Source organism: Schistosoma haematobium, chromosome 4 (assembly GCF_000699445.3).
Source record: "Schistosoma haematobium chromosome 4, whole genome shotgun sequence".
Lineage (NCBI taxonomy): Eukaryota > Metazoa > Platyhelminthes > Trematoda > Strigeidida > Schistosomatidae > Schistosoma > Schistosoma haematobium.
Window position 1 is genome coordinate 19,806,670 of NC_067199.1, and position 19,725 is coordinate 19,826,394.

The following is a 19,725-nucleotide window of genomic DNA, read 5'->3' on the forward strand; positions in this document are numbered from 1 at the left end:
GCTTTTTTCAAAAAAACTTTTTGTAGAAAACTCATTATCCCGACGTCTATGCTCGTGAGCAATTAGCATTGAGAACTGGATTAACAGAAGCTAGAGTACAAGTTTGGTTTCAAAACAGACGTGCTAAATGGCGTAAACGTGAACGTTTAGGTGGAAGTGGTAGTATAATCAATGGATCAAGTGATTTGAGCTTACATTTATCTTTTTCAGAACAAAATGATTTACCTACACCTAATAATAATAATAATAATAATTCGTCAACATCAACAGCGGTGTTTGCTGCGGCCGCGGCTGCATGCGCTATGGCTGCAGCTGTTACTGCTGGTACTAATTTAAATGGTAATCAATTAACTACAACACAAAATCATTTAAACAAACATGTGAATAACGAAAATACAAATAAATATACCAATTTATTTCTAGGATCTAATTCATCTTCATTTATTCCTACTCCTAGTACTGTTGATACTCGACATATTGCTAGCATATTTGATCAACAGAATTCAGTTAGTACAAATTTCAATAATTATGAATCTAATTTAATTCATCATTCTAAACAGTTTTATGAATCACATCCATATTTATCGTTTACTTTGAATAAGTTGGCAAAATCTGGTGTAAACTACAATGAAATAAGTAGAAAACCATCTCATGAATGTGATCTAATTACGTCTATAAATTCACTGAATAACGAGAAATTCGATAGTAAACATTTATCCAGAGATCAATTTAACGTTGCTCATAAATCGTCAAATATAAATACGGATTTATCTTTGCCAATTATTAACAAATCTGGATATATTCAACATAATGACGAATTGAATCAGCATCATCAACACCAACATTATCCACAACAACACAGTTCAACTGAATGCAATGCAAGTTCTATGCATGAAAGATGGCAGTATATTACAGATGTCAAGCGTCATTCTGTAAAACATCCTTTTTCTTCTAATGATATTCCAACGGATCGACAGAGAAAGTATTCCTCGTCTCCAACTAGTATTGAGTGGTCATTAAATGCGCAAAATGACATTAAAAATAAAAATAATAATGAAGTTAATTTTAACTGTTACTCAGTATCTGAACGTAGAGATCATAATAGTCAATTAGTTACTAATCAAATTAATATAAAAAAGAACGATGTACATGATCCACTAGAAACGGCAATAACAACGACTAATACTTCTATTAAAAATAATCATACACTTTGGAATTCAACAGAATTAACTAATTCCCTATATTTGAATAATACTTTCACTGACAATCATCAACTTGTGAATACTTCAATCAATGGGGATAAATCTATCTCTCCTACTAATAACAGTATTAATAACGCTAAAAATGAAAATTTAAAATCGAATTTAAGATGGAATTTTTCAACAGAATCGAAAGAATCTAACTGGTTAGTTAATAAACAACATATGACTGATTTCTATGATGAACAAAATTCCACTGAAAGTAAGATATTCATCTAGTTTGAAATGATTTAATTAATGGAATTATGATATTATTAGTGAGTTTTTAGCCTTCTTTGTTTTATTTATGCTTTTTTGTTCCTTCATACAAATTGATGAATAATGCATATTCAAAAACTAAATACAAGTATCTTTATGGGTTTTTGACTTTTAACAATTTTCTGATTGTATTGTTAACAGTTATGATTGAACTTCTAATCATGTACAATAATAAAGAGAAATATGAAACATCTAAAGTACTCTTTGTGTATCATTTGAAAGGATTTGAACAATTTTGACGCGGATATTGATTTTGAGCCTACATGATAACCTATATGTCCATTACACCTCACTCTTACAGATTCGTTTGTATAGACTAATTACAGGACTCCATTGTGTATTATAAGTGTAAAAAATATTATTTGATGTGTTCACCATCTAACTTTCAACTTTTTCAACTCTTTAGGGAAACTGTTTTAAAGACAGTTTCAACAATGATCCTAAGTAGGTCTTATTGAAATATGACACAAACGTTTTGACGAAATTGAACATAGTAAAAAATGGAGTATAAGTGCATGGGGCAAAAATAAATTCAAGGATAATTAATTGTATTTCCTCTACAAAAATTATCCTGACCATTAATTTTATGTCTATGATGAACTCATGATAACCTGATTTACACTAGTATTTTAGATATAAGTGGTGAAGTTTAAATGAAATATTTTTCATAGTACTTGTTATTTCTTCGCATATTAACTAACTGATACTTATGTATGGCTAAAATGTGTTATAACAGCTTCTTATAGTTAGTGTATATAGCTTGTGCCCTTTCTTATGTCTATGAGAATCACAGATTTGTGTTCTCTCTAAAAAATTCTCAGTGAAGACATTTCAAGCTATAGATTAGAATGGACTGATAAACTACAATGAACTGTACGAAGAATAACTCAACAACAATAGAAAAAGCATCCAGAAATCCAACATTACACCATATTTCTAAATCATATCACTGGTGATATTGATTCTCGATTATATTTTCCTTTTGACTATCAGCTATCTATAAAAGTAGTTATTTGTGGTAATGTTTATCAGTACTTGATGTGAGTGGTTTGCTTATGTCATATCGTTCGTAAAGATCATTTTGCTGATATAAAATAGCTTAAACATCCTGACATTTCAGTTAATGATAAGTACTGCTAAAATTATAACAAAAGTTATGAGCGCTCAATATAAGTTACTTACCTTACATAAATTTGAATTGCGAACCTCCGCTTAGTGACCATAAACAGGTGTGATGTAATAATTACAACATATATGAAACAGTTGTCTAATGGTCAAGTGCTCGCGCGCGAAACCAGTAGGTCCTATGTTCGAATCTCTCAGGGGATGCGCACTGCTGAGGAGTCCCACAATAGGATGAAACGGCCGTCTAGTGCTTCCAGGTTTTCCATGGTGGTCTAGCTTCAACTGATTCATGATCTTAACCATTGAAACTACTATAATATCCACAAAAAAACAATCTGATATATGAAACAGTTGTAAGAAATAAAACGTTCTGAAAATTGATTTGACTACCACATTTTTGATACGCGTCCTGTCTAATTTTCGACAGATTTCTTCATGTATTCAATTCAAAACACATCTATTATATTCTCACCTATAGTCAGTGTTGTCTTAATATTTTGTTGACAGAACTACTAATAACTTTTAACTATCATATTTTAAAGTTACACTGAGCTTGTAATGTATTAACAGTGACATCATGGTCATATCTATAGAATAAATCGGAACTCATAAAATATATATATCTTTGGTTAGAATAAGCACTTAATATATATTCTCTCTAGTGTTCTCTTAGTGTTCATGAAGTCGAGAATACTGTATCCAATTCCATGGAATACATTATCTGTTTTTTTACCTCAAACAGTAAGTAATAATTATTTCAAAAGAAAATAGTTAAAATGTTGACTATTTTCTCTTTATTCAACACATATGTTTTACGAATGTTATTTAATCATCCTTACTATACTTGGTTTAACTTGAGATTGAGTCAGTGAAAAGGTTTGAGAAAAAAAATGTACTGTTATTCGGAAGAAGTTACAGAAGACGAATGATATTAATTGAATCTTCATAGTCGGTATTCATTAACCAGGAATAAGAAATTAATTCATTTTCATCCCTCAAAAGCCACATAAATAAACACCGATGACATGGAGAAGGCGAACGCCTAGAAGCACTAAACAGTGATGTTTATCAGTATAAAATCACTGATAGAAATTCGGAATCGAAAATTCAAGATAAATGATAAATAACAGTTCCATGAAAAAACTCACTACATGAACATTGAATTTTAAAAAAATATTGAAACGAAAATCTTGAGAAACACACCTTTAAAATCAATGTCAGAAGTTTTTTCCTTAAAACTCGTATTATACTCCACGCCAGCCCTTTGACTTGTGAATATATGCAAGATAAATTCTGGCTTTTGGTCATATCACTGTTCATCTACAGGTTTACTTAGTATTGTAAAGCGTACTACATCAGTCACTAAAAAAGGACCTTTTAAAACTTGATGTTTCACTCTCTGGCTTTTGAAAGGGGAATGAAAAACAATCAACAGATTCATTTTAGAATACCTAGTGAGTTTTAATCACACTGGCTTACCAGAAATATCTTTTCAGGTTCAGTATAATCTACAGCATACACATTCTATAAAAAATGTGTTAGTAATAACATTTTAGTAGATTTCGAGAAGGGTTTCAGAAGCTGATTTGACCTGATCAAGTAAAGAATTAGGATAATATGTTTGCTAATTAATTTTACTCTGTTAAATAGGGATAAACAGACATTTAATCAAATAATGTACTTCTCTATAAACATTCATAGTAACAACTGTTTACATTCAATGTCTATATTATGACATTTTAACGAATCCGTATAAAACCTGGACTGATAAAATCATATATGTATAACTTATACATTTCTACTTTTAATTTAATAAATCAATTCGGACAAGTTGATGTTTTTTAGTTTTATTAAGGGCTGACAAATACTTATTAAATGTCAGATTATTATATAATACAATTATAAAACAGTGAACCCATTACAATCAACAGATTTTGACTTTTTATTCTCTGTTACCATTGATAGCAGCACCAACCACGACATCGTCATTATTAACAACCATAAAACGTGAACCATAAGTTCACGCTTTACTAACTTATAATAATATGAAGTAAAAAGAACACTTGAAAAGACTATAAAACATTTAATGAATAAATAAAAAGAAACATCATCATTTCAAACATGGATTATTGAAAGAATGTTTAGTGAAAATGGTAAGAAATATTCAAATGATATACATCTTAATTAATTATTCCCACGTCTAGTCAGGTCAGATCTTTATTGGTATGTATACAGACAATAATAGACAGAAAGATAGAAAGATAAGTAAATAAATGAATGAATGGTTTTCATAGTATCAACTATACTTCAACTAATCTGAAATTCATAATTTCCAACTGTGTTCATCTGTCAGTTAAACTTGACAGTCTGCCATTGATAAAAGCCACAATTTGATTATATTGTATTTAATCACATACATTTGAAGGTGAAAAAAAGCAACAACAAAAAACATTAAGGAAATAAATATAGTTGATAGTTCAGATTAGATTCTATCAGATCACGGGAAGCAACAAAAATATATGAAAAAGAATTTAATGTAATTTTCATCCAATTAATGTAATACATAACGTTTAAATGTATTAAATTGTAACGGTTATGGTATTTATGTAACATTTTTTATTTAGTCAAAAAAAAGATATAAACAACATTAGTAATTTTTGATACTGCATTTACACGAAGCACCACAAATTAATAGAGAGAAAATGATTAATAATAATTGGTACAAAAATATAAAAATGAAGTAATTAATTTTGTAATTGAGTCAATTAAATTTAGGTACTACATTTTATTGGTTGAGATCATTAGTCAGTTGAAGATAGATCACCATGGAAAACGTGGAAGCACTAGACTGCCGTTCCGTCTTATTGTGGGACTTCTCAGCAGTGCGCATCCGTGATCCTGCCTCGCGAGATTCAAACCCAGGGTCTATCAGTCTCGCGCGCGAGCGCTTAACTACTAAATCACTGAGCCGGCATCCAACGGTGTTAATGTCTAACTTCAACTAATCTAAGAAATTGAGCGACATCTCACAACAGACCTGGTTGGATTCCACTGGTCACTGCTTCTCACTAGAACTCCAGGATATACCTCTTGAAGCTTGTCACAAGTGAGCATATGTTGATTAATATCAGAAGGGGTTTTGTGGATGTTATAGTAATTTTAATGGTTGAGATCATGAATCAGTTGAAGCTATTACACTTCACTACTGAGTAATTAAGATAAGTTATTCATAAAAATATACTACAATTTTATTATCTCAAAATATAGATATACATAATGTTCTAATAAATCAGTTATAGTATTTGAAACTGCACTAAAGAATGACTGATGTTCTAAATATGGTAGAATCATTCTGTCTTTCAAGGATGATGGTAAAACATATCACTAAGCATAAGGTAACAGAAACATTTCTAGGACTTTCTACTTCAAATTACATCACTTCTTGACATGAAATAAATTTTGTTTACTTTTAAAATGATTGACTGATCTAATGTGCTTTGAAGTATATATATATATATATATATATATATATATATATATATATATATGTATAACGCCTGTTATCACTCGTGAAGAGGCATAGGCCACCCACCAGCATTCTCCATCCAACTTTGTCCTGGGCAATGCCTTCTAGTTACTATTCATCCTATTCATATCTGCTTCCGATTCTCAACGCAGCGTGTTCTTCAGCTATCCTATTTTTCGTTTCCCTTCAGGATTCTAAGTTGTGGCAGTTTGATGATTTTCTTAATGTTTGTCTTATCCACTTCCAACGTCTTTTAGTAACTTCCTCTTCAGCTGGAATTTGGTTTGTTCTCTGCCACAGTAGGTTGTTGCTGATAGTATCCGGTCAACGGGCATTGACTGTCCTGCATAAAAATTCTTTATAAATACTTGTAGTTTTTTGACGATGGTTGTAGTAGTTCTCCAAGCCTTGGCTCCGTACAGTAGAACTGCCTTGACGTTCGTATCGAAGATTGTGACTTTGATATTGCTTGATATATATAATAGAATAAAATATAATTATATTTTTAAATTTTTTTCACAAGACAGCAGAAATAATAACCGCTTCAACCTAAAATATCAGAACTCCTCATCCTAAGCAGATAAATGTCATCATTCTTCTTATTTTGATCAAATAAATATTTCTATCATAAAGTGACACAATATCCTTTCGTTTTGTAGATTTCTGTAACGTGAATTGATTCGATCCATCTGGTTTTATTCACATACATTTAGACAGTTCCTATGAAACTTATTTTATTTTCGTTATTCCAATTTATATCAATTCATGAATCATAAATCGCTAATTGGTTATTAATCCTATCATCATTTCGATTACTATAAATTACCTATATCTATTCTGATTTATCACTTCATAAATTTATTTAATCTGCGTCCTGATTGAAGTATAATTTGGACCATAGACATTATAAGCAGAGATGGATGATAGCACATTTTGGTATCCAGGACGCGCGTTTCATCCTATTCGAGACTCACTGGCTACATGTACCTGCATCCCACAGTGGACGGTGACCTTGAGACTCAAACACAGTATCAGTTGCTTCAAACGCAATCGCGTTATTCACAGACCTACTAAGTTCAGTTAGCCACTAGTTCGTGTAATGCAATGAAGTCCATTTCATATTGCGTTGGTTGTTTGAATCTTCCCATTGATGTTTAGCACTGAGATTGATCAGTCTCTTATTGACATATGTGTATCCTGTACAAATTGTATCGATATTGCTTTAAGTCACAAGCATTCTGAACAAATACAGATGGTGGCTATCTGACGAACCGGAAGTGGGACTAAATGCGCGTCATGGATTCCACTGCTAGCCACCATCCATTATTGTTTAGAATGCTTGTGACTTAATGCGGTATCGAGGCAATCCGTATACGATACACATATACCAATAAGAGACTGATCAATTGCAGTTCTCATCAATGGGCAGATTCAAACAACCAACACGAAGGAATATGATAGGCATTTCAAAACATGTAAATATCACCAAAAGGTTTTTACTTATAATTTCAAATTTAAATTTTGTATTTTTTAGAATGTTTCTATGCTGAATTCGACTAGTGCTTCTGAATATTACATTGAACCTTTGATTATAGAACTTAGACGAAATGTTGGTAAAACGGATGTTTCTTTACTTAATATTCAATACTTTTAATTATAATAAAAATCTTTGAACAACTGAAATCATGCAACTTTGTAAGGATAATGCTTAAAAGTTGCCTAATATGTTATAAATAATAACATTTTTCGCATAGAATAAAACCATATCAGTAATTTAGAATTTCTGTCTACATAATAAGAATTTCTATGATCATTAGTTCATGATTTATTGTGTAGTAATGTTCCCATTCTACATAAAAATACGCTTTCTAGTAAAAGTTGTCCCATACATTTCAGTTTATCCCTAATTTTTAAAACCTTTGCCTTTTATCAAGTTTCATGCTACTGTTATTATAATTTTTTGTTTATGATTTTCATCTAAATGATCTCCGCCTTGTCTATTTAACGATATGAATAAAGACTTGAACCAAATATGTGTTCGTAACAGACCTCACACTGTCTGTAACTAATTAATAGTGTCTTTTAGGATATAAGTCATTTACATTTATGGTGGTTTACCTTCTACTACATATAAAGCTGTCTAACACACTACAAATAACTTTATTTCAGTAGTTTTATCAAGGCTAAACTGTTGATAAGAAGTACGTGTAAATTAGGTGATTTGTATGTTATTTTGGGTTTGTGACCAATTAGAGATTATTTTCTAATTCAATGATTACTTCAAACTAAATATTAGTTGTTAAGATCGTGATATAATGTTTCCTCTATTCTCATCAATTCATCATACATTTATATCGTTTCTTCTAATTATAAATTTTGTTTTAGAACACTACACTGTCTTAAAAGTGCTTTGAAACCTTTGTTTTAAAAACCTACATCAGAATAACTTCTAAAATGAAGATTAGTCTCAATTAATTAAAATTATCCTTTAGTAACTGGTGTATCAAATTGGCTGATAAAGAACAGAGTTAATAATAATAAATATATATTTTGTGATATTCCAATGAACAGAAAATTGTGGCTCAAAGCAATATAGAAGAAATCCGTACAGAATGCACACGTGCCAATAAGAGACTGATCAATTGTAGTCCTAAACGTCAATGGAAAGAATTAAACCAGGATACGAAATAAATGATATTTATATCGGAATTTTAAAATATTGCCAAAAATACAAGTTTCTACTCATTGGGATATCACAAAAAATATTTAATATTAGCTTCTTATCCGATGCTCAATTTATTTGAAACCATCAAGTCTAACCTCGGCACTGATACATACATGAATCAGTGAATTATTATTCAGTGGCTTGAAAATACCACGTTTATAGCATGAAGAAATGGTTCTAAATTTGATCGCATGAAAGGGTATTGTTATGTACTGTTGAATCGTCTCAAATATACACGGAGTACTTGTTCAGTGGTAGATATACTTTAGTGGATATTCAGGTGATCTCATAAATTATGTGAGAATTTTCCGTAAAAAAGCACATTACATATTTTAAAATCTAAATCTAAACATTTGTAAGAATGATTAATCTTAAAGCTGGTTGTTAGATAACTGTTGCATTCTGCTGTATGGTAAATGTTTGAAAGTTAAAAATAGAGTAGTCTCAACTAGCAGTTTTCAACCAAAGAATGTATCGATTATTGAAAACATCTTATCATCCTTTTTTACGATGTGACATCAAGTACATCCATAGTTAACTTTTACATCCCTTTATGCTTATAATTCCTATAAACGAATCAAAATGTAATGAAGTTTTAAATATCTGATACATAACTCAAATCTGACAAGTTTTTTTAATGACATTCTATAATAACTAAAGAGTACGGAAACCTAGGTCAATATCGAATTCGGTAGACAAAACGGATTGTTCTCCAGATTTTCTACTAGCTAACCTCGTTTTCAGCAGTGATAGAAAAACTTATCGTTGAATTAGATCTACATTTTAATTCAAAATGATATTCATCATGATTTACAAAAGTAAATATCTAACGTTCAAGTATATAAATATATGTGCTTATATAACCCTATTGGTTTTCAAACAAATAATCATACCATGGTAATGACGCTTTCAATCATTTTCTAAAACATATAACAAACATTTATCTACCATAATTATACTTTTAAAAAAAGATAGAATGGTTGATTACTTTTACCCATTAATTAATCAATACGAAGGTGACTTAAAACTAGTCCATGTATTATCACAGGAGTTAATATTAAACAGAAGCGTAGATAATACTATTGTACAGAAAACAAGAAAGCATACAAGCGAATTAATAAACAAGACACTATAGACAAACAAAAACAGGGAAAAAAAAGAAACCTTTCAATAATCACAGAAAACATTTTCAGTCGAAGAGAAAAATAATAACATGATATTACTTTTTGTACATATCTTACAAAATGAGGACAGTCATGAAAATATTCATGGATCTAATCTAATTCTCCACCTCAATCATATATATACACACATCAACTTATTTTGTACGGATGTAAACTGAAACATTTCTCTTTTTTGCATAGAGAACTCCATTGTGACATTTACTTTGAATACTAACAAAATAGAGAGAAAAACAAAAGAAATGAGAGAGGTAGAAAAAGCTCCTATAAGAGAGAAAAGAAACAATAAAATAAATAAGAACATAAGAGTAACCGGTATCAAACGACAAACGTGAAAAACTTTTTTTTCTTTAAAAAAAATGAAGAAGTAACTACATACCACCAGGGGGAAAATAGTCAAACTAACTATTTTCAGGAAATTAAGACATTATACATTTAATGGTAGAAAAAATGATAGGTAATATCGGTGAAAAAAAGACAACAGTAGGGTAAAACAAAAACCCTCAGTTTTCAATAACATTAATTTAGACCTAAAGGAATACATTAATCATAGTCATTCGATAGTTTGTTATTCATTAAATTTTTATTTGTTTCGTTTATACTTGTTTTTTAAAGGCTTAACTTTATCGAAAAGTCAAATTTATTACTCGACTAATATAATAAATATAATTGGTTTTTTTCAAAGTCAATTATTATACACCTTAACAAAATGAATATACAAGAATATAAAATACAAAATACTTACTTATGCCTGTTACTCCCAGTGAAATATAGGCAGCCGACCAGAATTCTCCAACCCACTCTGTCCTGAGCAAATATGCATTACATAAAAACGTGAATTGTAAAATTACTGTTTATCAATTATACAAAAACGGGTTCATTTAATAAATAATATACTTCTCTATTAACACTATATATATTAGTATTGTTAGATCAAAGTAAGTGTGTAATAGTGATTAAACTACCCGAATTTCAATCATTCAACTTCTTATTCCCACTGTTCTGAATTGAGCAGTATTACATAATTGCGTACAAAGTATGTGGTGAGCACAGTCGTGTAAAACGTAATTGCTCTACATTAATATGATGATTATTACAGATGCTATTTTTATTTACTTACGTATAATAAAATAAAAAGAAACTAGTGACTCATTATTCAAACTTTAATACTATCATGCTTCTATAATGATAAACATTATTTATAAAAGTTTCGTCCTTAGACAAATTGAATTAATCTATTCTGACTAACTATGTTGGGAACCATCAATCTAACTACTGACTGAATTATTAAACATATTTATTAACTCAAAATAAACATTAGAATATATATTTATTTCTTCGGGCGTTCATAGTTTATTTTTGCCTATGGTGAAAAATAATTTTTTTAAAGATGGAGGGAGGTTGATGATAAATATACTGATCTTGAATACTGTTAGAGCTATGAGAGTATTTTCCACTTCCCGGTTACTCACACCGTAGAAAGGTTATTCTAGACGTACCTGAATAGGATTCTGAAATACAAGCGACCTTAGCGAGCTGAGAGCGTGATCACAGTGCCCAAGGGACAACTACTCGAAGTCGGTCACACACGACCTTTTTGTGAGTAGTTTTCGTGTTAACTCCGTACTTGTTGAGACCTTACCGCCGAAGAAGAATACTCGTGGAACAAGGCGATGTGTGCACTTTTAGGGTAGGCCTATTCTAACCCACCCTTGCTTTGTGTGAAGGCAGCATCTCTGTTATACTGGTCGTCTGAAGGAAACACTTTACTGCTGTCACACCTCTGTACAGTCAGCTATACGACTTTGTCCTCGGACCTTGGGTTCGCTGTGTTTAGTCTCACTGTTCTTCAACAGATCTGCCAGGTATGGTAGGACGTTGAAGAATGATTGTTCTTGCCAGTATAGCTCGATTGGTTCATCACGATAGGTAAACCCAACCACCACATCAACGTAGTAACAACGATCAGGTTCTTTTTAAACAAAAAAATGAGTAAATGAAGAGAGCAAATTTTGAAATCAAAACTTATTACCAAGTAATACTAATGTATAATATAATAATAGATTCAGTAAAAGAAAACAACTGTTCAATATATCTTGACTTTTAACAATTATTTCGACAAATGTTACTGAGTGATGAAAATTATTTACACTCAATAATAGACATTTTGATGGTATATATATTGATTATAAACTTGATAGATTTTCTTTATATAATAAATATTCTAGTCATATTAACCAAACATATAATGTATTAATGATTAGTATCTAAATACAGTTTGTAGATGGGTATGATAGTATAGATCTATCAATGATTAAATAGTAATATATGACAAAAGTGTGTAATATTTAAGCTAGAGGGATCTAAAAAGAGAAAAAAAAAACAACATGAACATAAACAACAAAACATTTGTTGAAATAGTAGAGAAGATTTTGTGATGTTGTCAAATTCATTTGTTTACAATTTCCTTACTTAAATTTACAGATAGTTTTATTTTTTCAAAAATCTAGAACATTTATTACTATGTACATGTACATGAAAGTGGTTTTGTAAACCGATAAATTCACTAGGTAAAAAAAGAGAAATAAAAATGGTTTTCATATTCAGTTAAATGAACACAATAGACAGTAAGCAAAAACTGTCACAAATTACAACAACTTAAGTAATGAAGTAACAATAATATTACTTGTTCAATTTTTTGGCGCCTTAAGTAACATTTAATAATGAAATAACCATTTTCATGATACTTTGTGATTTAGTGTATGTATATATATAAATATATATGTGTGCACGTTTCAATATTCTTGATTCTTTGTCCGATAGATTATCGTTTTATACTCTTTTTTGTTGTTTGTTATGAACAACAGTCTGTAGACCATTAGCTTTTAAAATTGTAATGTAAAAAAGTACACAATCTATTGAAAATTTATAAATAAACATCATGTTGATAAGAAGTAAACAAGATATTATTCCACATAATGATTATCACTGTTATTATTTGTAGATGTGTAATAATATTGATGGAGTTAGTTTGGTATTTTAAAACACCATAGGATAGTTGAAAATTAGTTTCACATTTTGAATGAAATAAAAACAAGAAAAACAATCTGTTAGTTTTAAAACAAATTTTCATTTTTAAAAAATGGTGTCCATATGAACATGAAACATTTGAACTTATTGTGGAGTTTACATTATGGATAAGGATACTCACAAAGCTACTTAGATACATTATAGTGGCATCCGCTTTTTTATTACAGCTTTTTATATTATACACGCCTATAAGGAACGGAGCGATTTGTAACATGATGAAATTCAATAATTCTAAGATTTTACGGCATCTTTTCAAATCATGTATAGCTAGAAACTTTCAGATCGTAGACTAGTCACTAGTCTATAACATAATTGTAGACTCAGTTCACAAAACTTAGTATTTTTTAAAGCAGAAAACCATTAAAGCGACTTATTAAGTACCATATACATTTTAGCTACTAGAATCTATCCAAATATCAGGCGATTTATCTAGTTTTCATGCATTTTTATTAATTTTCAGAATTAGCTCATCTAGAACTGGAAATGATTTTGAAATCATTATCGATAAACATAAAGAAAATTAATAAATAGTGTTAAAATGAAGATGGGATCAGTGACTAACATTTCTTTAAATAAGCTTACTAGTTTGTCAGTTAGCTTTTAACTACAGAAGAAATAAATAATTGAGAAATCTTATTTCACACGTTCATTTCTGTTATAACTAATACACAAGTTTATAAATATAATATAATATAAAAGTATATTTGAAATCTGAACACACAAATGCATCTTAGTATTCCGTCATTCATTTAAACAACAACGGTGATTGATGTTCATAGAGCGGATAAATGTCTAAATATGATTTACTTAATTCCAAAACTAGGACAGAAGGATTCATATTTGAGAACGTGATCGTTTTACGAACAACCTTTTAATTTAATAATTAAAACATGTAAATGGATGCTTTATTTGTCAATATTATATCATAAATTATTCTTTTAATAATGTAAAATAATCTTCATTATCTATTGAAGAACAACTAAGATACAGACGACCATTGGATTAGGTTCCCAGTAGCTTCACAGATATTCGCACCTCAGAAGTCCCATATTACTATGCAACAGCCGTTCAACGTTCCTCTGTTCTCAGTAACTAACTGACCAAGACTATTCTGTATTGTACCCCGTGATATTCGACAACTCCTGCAAACCCTCTACAGTAACTTGTTAGAATACACAAGCTTTTTTGATCACCTCATTGGTGTAAAAATGCAACTACACTAAGGAATAAATTCAAGCGATGGTTATTAAGGAATGATTTTACCTTAAAACTATATGAAAATATTAAAGCAAGCTCTACAGCTACCTGTTCACTAATGAATTGCGTGATCAAAAGAGTTAGTAAACATTATGTAATAACCAATATGTATCACAAATTAAATGAATTTGCAGATCTGTGCTACTAAATCCTTTCTTTATGGAAATAGGACTTTAGTTTTGTTTTAAAGAACCGGGAGACTTCTTTTAGAAATTCCAAGCTATTAAACTAGATGAATAAGTTAAAAAAAGATTATATATACATATGGAGAGAGAGGGAGAGAATGATTATATCAATGAGAATTATAAGGAAGTAGGGAAGCAAATTCAAATTAGATAAAATCAACGTTTTTTTAAGTGAACTACATTACCCTAAGCGAGTATTTGACAGACATCATTTTTCTGCTTATATATATATTGTGAAGTATGAACATTATTTCTCTTGTTCTGTGGACCACACATATAGTGTCACATGGATAATGTCTTTTTTCATTATAGTATGAGAAAAGAAAGGTATAGATCATCATGTTTTATCTTATCATATAAAACAATTTAAATAAATAAACAAAAATATGGCAACATTTTTCAGCAGTTCAAATAAAATTAAAGATGGATGGTGGTTAGCAGTGAAATCCATAATCTATTTAGGACACGTCACCTGGATGCACCTACATCTCTCAGTTGATGTTCACTCCGTGACTCGAACCCAGAACTATTCGCTTCACACGCCATCGCATTATCCACTTAGCTACTGAGTCCTGATAGTCACCTGCTTATGCTATAGGGTGAAGTTTGAATTCGCTTGGTGTTCTTTCCTTCAGTCCTAAATAACAATGGGAAGATACAAGTAAAAGAACACCAAGCGTGTTCAAAAGTTTTAAAATTTAAAATAAAATTCTGTATAATTTATGTCAAATACGTAGATTCATTTAATTAAATAATTAAATGACCCACTATTGTTATTTTTGTTTTTTTCCAATATATAATAAAATCATTTAGTGTACTCTTATGTAAATTGTTAGTTTAATGTGCCATTATATCCAACTGAAATATATCTTAAGTCATTATTGAATATTGAGCACATGAAAGTATAAACCGAAAAAAAAGTTTCAAAAAAACGAACTAACTAAATGAAATATTGCTTTCAGATTAAACATAAATTTTCATGATGGTAATCCACAACTTGACAAATTCAATAATACAACTCACGAAATAAGGCAGTATCACATATATTTATCCGAAATACCCTTTTTTCTGGATTAATTTGAAGTTTTTTTAGCTTTTGATAACTGGTTCAGAGGATTTAGTTAATGTAAAATATGACATTTGGGTAGTTAGTATTAACTTGATTATCCTATTTAGTCTTTTTATAGATTACTTCTGTTTCAGAATTGTGATTTTAAGGTATTTTCACTTTGTTCTGATTGCAATCTTCTTGTTGACTTTTGAATTATCTCTATGTCTCAAATATAACAATTTAATCAAAATCAACTTAGCTGTACATTTTTTCAAATGTGAATACTTTGTTACATTGTGCTTTTTATATTTCATTTAAACTCCCTCTTAAGTCATAAATCAATGGCAGAAATATACTAGTGACATAAGGACTAGACAAGCATGACATTGATCACCACCCAGTGATCAATCAATTGTGATTACATCTCAGTCCTACAGGAGGTTAGTCACGACTCGGATAGCTCAGTGGTAACGTCTCTGACTGTGAAGCTGGGTGACACGAGATCGAATCCGCCAGGGAGCACCAGTTCCCTCAAGATTACAGGTACACCTTGCTGACGAGTGCCAAGTAGCACGAAACCCGGGTCCAGGGTTTCCTGTTGACTACCTCCAACCACCATCTAAATTTCAATACATAGTGCCCGCAGTGTCGAGTCACCTAGACTGGTGGTCACATTGCAACATGATCGATAGCATTCGATCTGCACTAATAAGGACTAGACAAGCATGACATTGATCACCACCCAGTGATCAATTAATTGTGATATACTAGTGCCCAATGGTTTCAACTAAACTGAGTTATCGGAAGAAAAGTGAATTTCTGTGGAGTACCGCTAGAAAATAACAAACACACTGGAAAGTTGATAAGTTTATGAGATAAACGAAAACTGTAGCATGATCTGTAATTACTCGAATATACGAATTTGATGCTATGAGCTATTCCCAGTTGTTCAAAATTTTTGTAATAAACAGATAATACATTAAAGATGATGTGATTATTTATAGATTCAAGTGTCTGAATAAGTACCATTATTTGGTTTGTGTTCAGACAATTATCATGATTTTTTGTAGTTACTTGCTTCACGAATAGATAACGACAGGAGTTTCAATCTTGCATGAGACTTCCTAGCAGTACCTGCTGATAACCATGTCAAAGGTATAACCCAGATCTCTCATCCTCTTGTCAAGCAAAGCGTCTTAGAATCGCTGACTCAGAAACTGACTGCCCACATTATAATTTCAGTTGATTTGTCGTGAAACAAGAGAATTATCGAATTTAATTTGTGGGTAAGCGCCTCACACTTGATATGGCTGAACTTCACTGGTTTCGACCTCGGGTTAAAACTTCAGAAAACAATCCTAAAATCACTCACTAGTGCTTATGCAATTGTTTTAAACGACATACTAAAATAAACAGACGGCAAGAAAAGACCCTACTTATTCATTGCTTTTTAAATATATATAATATGACCAACCAGTTGAATTTATTGATAGGAATATATCTTCATATAGTTAGTTAGATGTATAAAAGTTGCGGTATAAAGTAAATCACCAAATTCATTACTAGAAAGAACAATCATTGAATTTTTCTACTAATGTTTAGATAGACGGGATTTCAGAAACTAACACGTGAAAAACAGTTTTTTATTTAATTTGTACTGCATTTTATTTTATTATAATACCATCATATCAAAACATCACATATGTTCAACATGTAAATACATTTCTACTTTGTATAGTTTGTTTTTAATTGTTAAAGTTTATTCTTTGACCTGTTTTCAATTATTAAACACAACTATTAATTCTTAGAAGAAAAAAAAGATATTTAACACTTTCTCTCGCTCTCTTACACAGTTGCCTCTTCAAACCATGACTACAATATCATCATCATCATCATCATCATCATCACCACACACACACGTAAGTGTTGTACATGGGTACAAATAAATGGAGATTTTGTTAACAATGACCTAAAACAAACTATCAGTAAAAATATTTCCTTTTTTTTAAAAAAACAAATTTATAGTGGAATAAAAATTTGTTTGTAAACTTATCAAAAATTATGTCCATCATAATATTAAGTAAACGTAATAAAAAATAACAAAATTAATTAATTATTTCAAGGGTCGAATATTAATGACAGTTTAATAAAATCGTTTCTTGCAAAGTGTAGCGACATAGATGGAGAGGGTGTGTGTGTGTGTATGAGAGAGAGAGAAACAAGGAAAATTGGTCTGTTTATTTTTTGTTACAAAATTTTGTAGTTTTAGTATAGACCATGAATGGGAAGATGAAACAAATTTTTTCACTTATAATTCATTATCAATATTATTGTTATTATTATTAATTCAGTCAATCGGTTAAACAGCCTTTAACTATTGAACATAGAATAAATTGTCTAAAACTAATAGATTGCTATTATTATTATTATTGTTATCAATAATTATATACTGACTTGGAGAGAAAAATAGGAAATATAATGTAAATTCTGTTTATTTTCAAATAACTAATACGATAACCTATCCAATAAAGCTTCGTACACTCATTAAAATCATCATCATCATTCATCAACAACAGATTGATCATCTTTAATAAATTTGCATCCAGGTGGTCATCTTCTAATTTTACTATTTGTATTATTATTATTATTACTATTGTATTCACTCGTTATTATTGCTAGTCGATTTCTTCTTACTATTTCCTTTATTCAAACTACATCTGTAATTTTTTTTTCTTATCCTTCTAGTTACCATGGTGGGTCAATGTAGGAAATTCAAAAATTAGTACGTGGTACAAAACAAAATCGTGAAAAAAAGAGAGTAGATTTCGAAGGAAGTAGAACAAGTGGTGGGAAAAAGTACAGATACTATTTTCTCATTTTTCTTCTCTATTCACCTATACATGTGTTCACAGGTGTACGACCTTATAATTTGTTCCCTTTCCGTTTGTACATACGTATATATTGTAATACTCCCTGCTGATCTGGTCTATTAAAGTTAGACAGCATAAGTGTATGAATGTTTGTGTGTGTATGTGGGGAAGAGTGTAACAAAAACTATTTGCTAGTAATCTTTTGAAAAATGTTGGAATAAAAGACTTTTTTTCTGAATTAAACAGGTGTAGGAATAAAGTTTTCCCTTTCAGGAATTTTCTAACAAATTATGTGCAATCATTCACAAATACTTTGTATGTATACATATTTATTTGTGTAAACGGCTCAACATTTCATTCTCCGCTAACTGACCATATTTTTGTGTATATCTTTAAGGTGGAAATAAACGTTCACAGATATGCATGATCACTTTTTTTTGCTTTTCCCTTTCATATTTTTATTTTTCACAATGTATTACAGGCCAATCTAGTTGATGATATTTAAGGATATTATCATATATTGTTATTAAAATGAGTTTAATAACATACAAATTGGAAGGATTCTATAAGCAATAGTTGTGGTAGTAATAATAATTGTAGGAATAGTAGTAACAGTAATAATGCATTGAGAAAAACATAAATTCACATCTGTACAATATTGTTATTTGTCATAACAATAATGGCAATAAAAGTGATGTTATAAAAGGGCCCTATAAAGTGAATCTTGGTTTTCATACGCGAAAAATGTGAAAGACTATGTAGATTCCTTATAATCTTTAACCATCTCAATTTGTATTTCGTTTTTCTTGTTTAAATTTTAAAAAAGTATAAAATTAATGCATTTAGACGAGCAGAAAGACAAAATATTGGCTAAATAAAGAAAAAAAACAGGCGAGACTATAATTTATGGACGAATCAATCAGATATAAAATAACAGGTCTCGTATTTTAGCGTGAAATTCACTCATCCATTTGGTTAAATAAAGTTTTGGCATTATAGCTGATGTCGATTCTTAACCTTAACCATCCACTGTAAATTATAATTATAATTCCTCACACTGGTTTATAATCCTCATTTGGCGCTAGTTATTAGTGGACACTCTCAAGGTCAGTTTAGCGTCACTCAAAGGTAGTCCATAAATTATAGTCTCACCAAAAACAAAATAATGTTTTTTTTATCTTAAATTTGACTAATCGAA

The 19,725-nt window shown here is 30.2% G+C and overlaps 1 protein-coding gene across 2 annotated transcripts in view; it reads left to right on the forward strand.

Moving 5' to 3' along the window:
• Positions 1 to 18,924, forward strand: part of MS3_00007601 (uncharacterized protein) — a gene marked incomplete at both ends in the record, with an annotated part of 35,698 nt that extends 16,774 nt beyond the window's left edge. The window contains 2 exons of one of the 2 annotated variants that reach the window (XM_051215915.1): positions 27 to 1,461; positions 18,403 to 18,924. In XM_051215915.1, the coding sequence (XP_051066460.1) occupies positions 27 to 1,461; positions 18,403 to 18,440 (1,473 nt within the window). Of the gene's footprint in view, positions 1 to 26; positions 1,479 to 18,402 lie in introns of those variants that run through there. The other variant, XM_012942165.2, reaches the window with a different exon arrangement.
• Between the last annotated feature and the right edge of the window lie 801 nt (positions 18,925 to 19,725).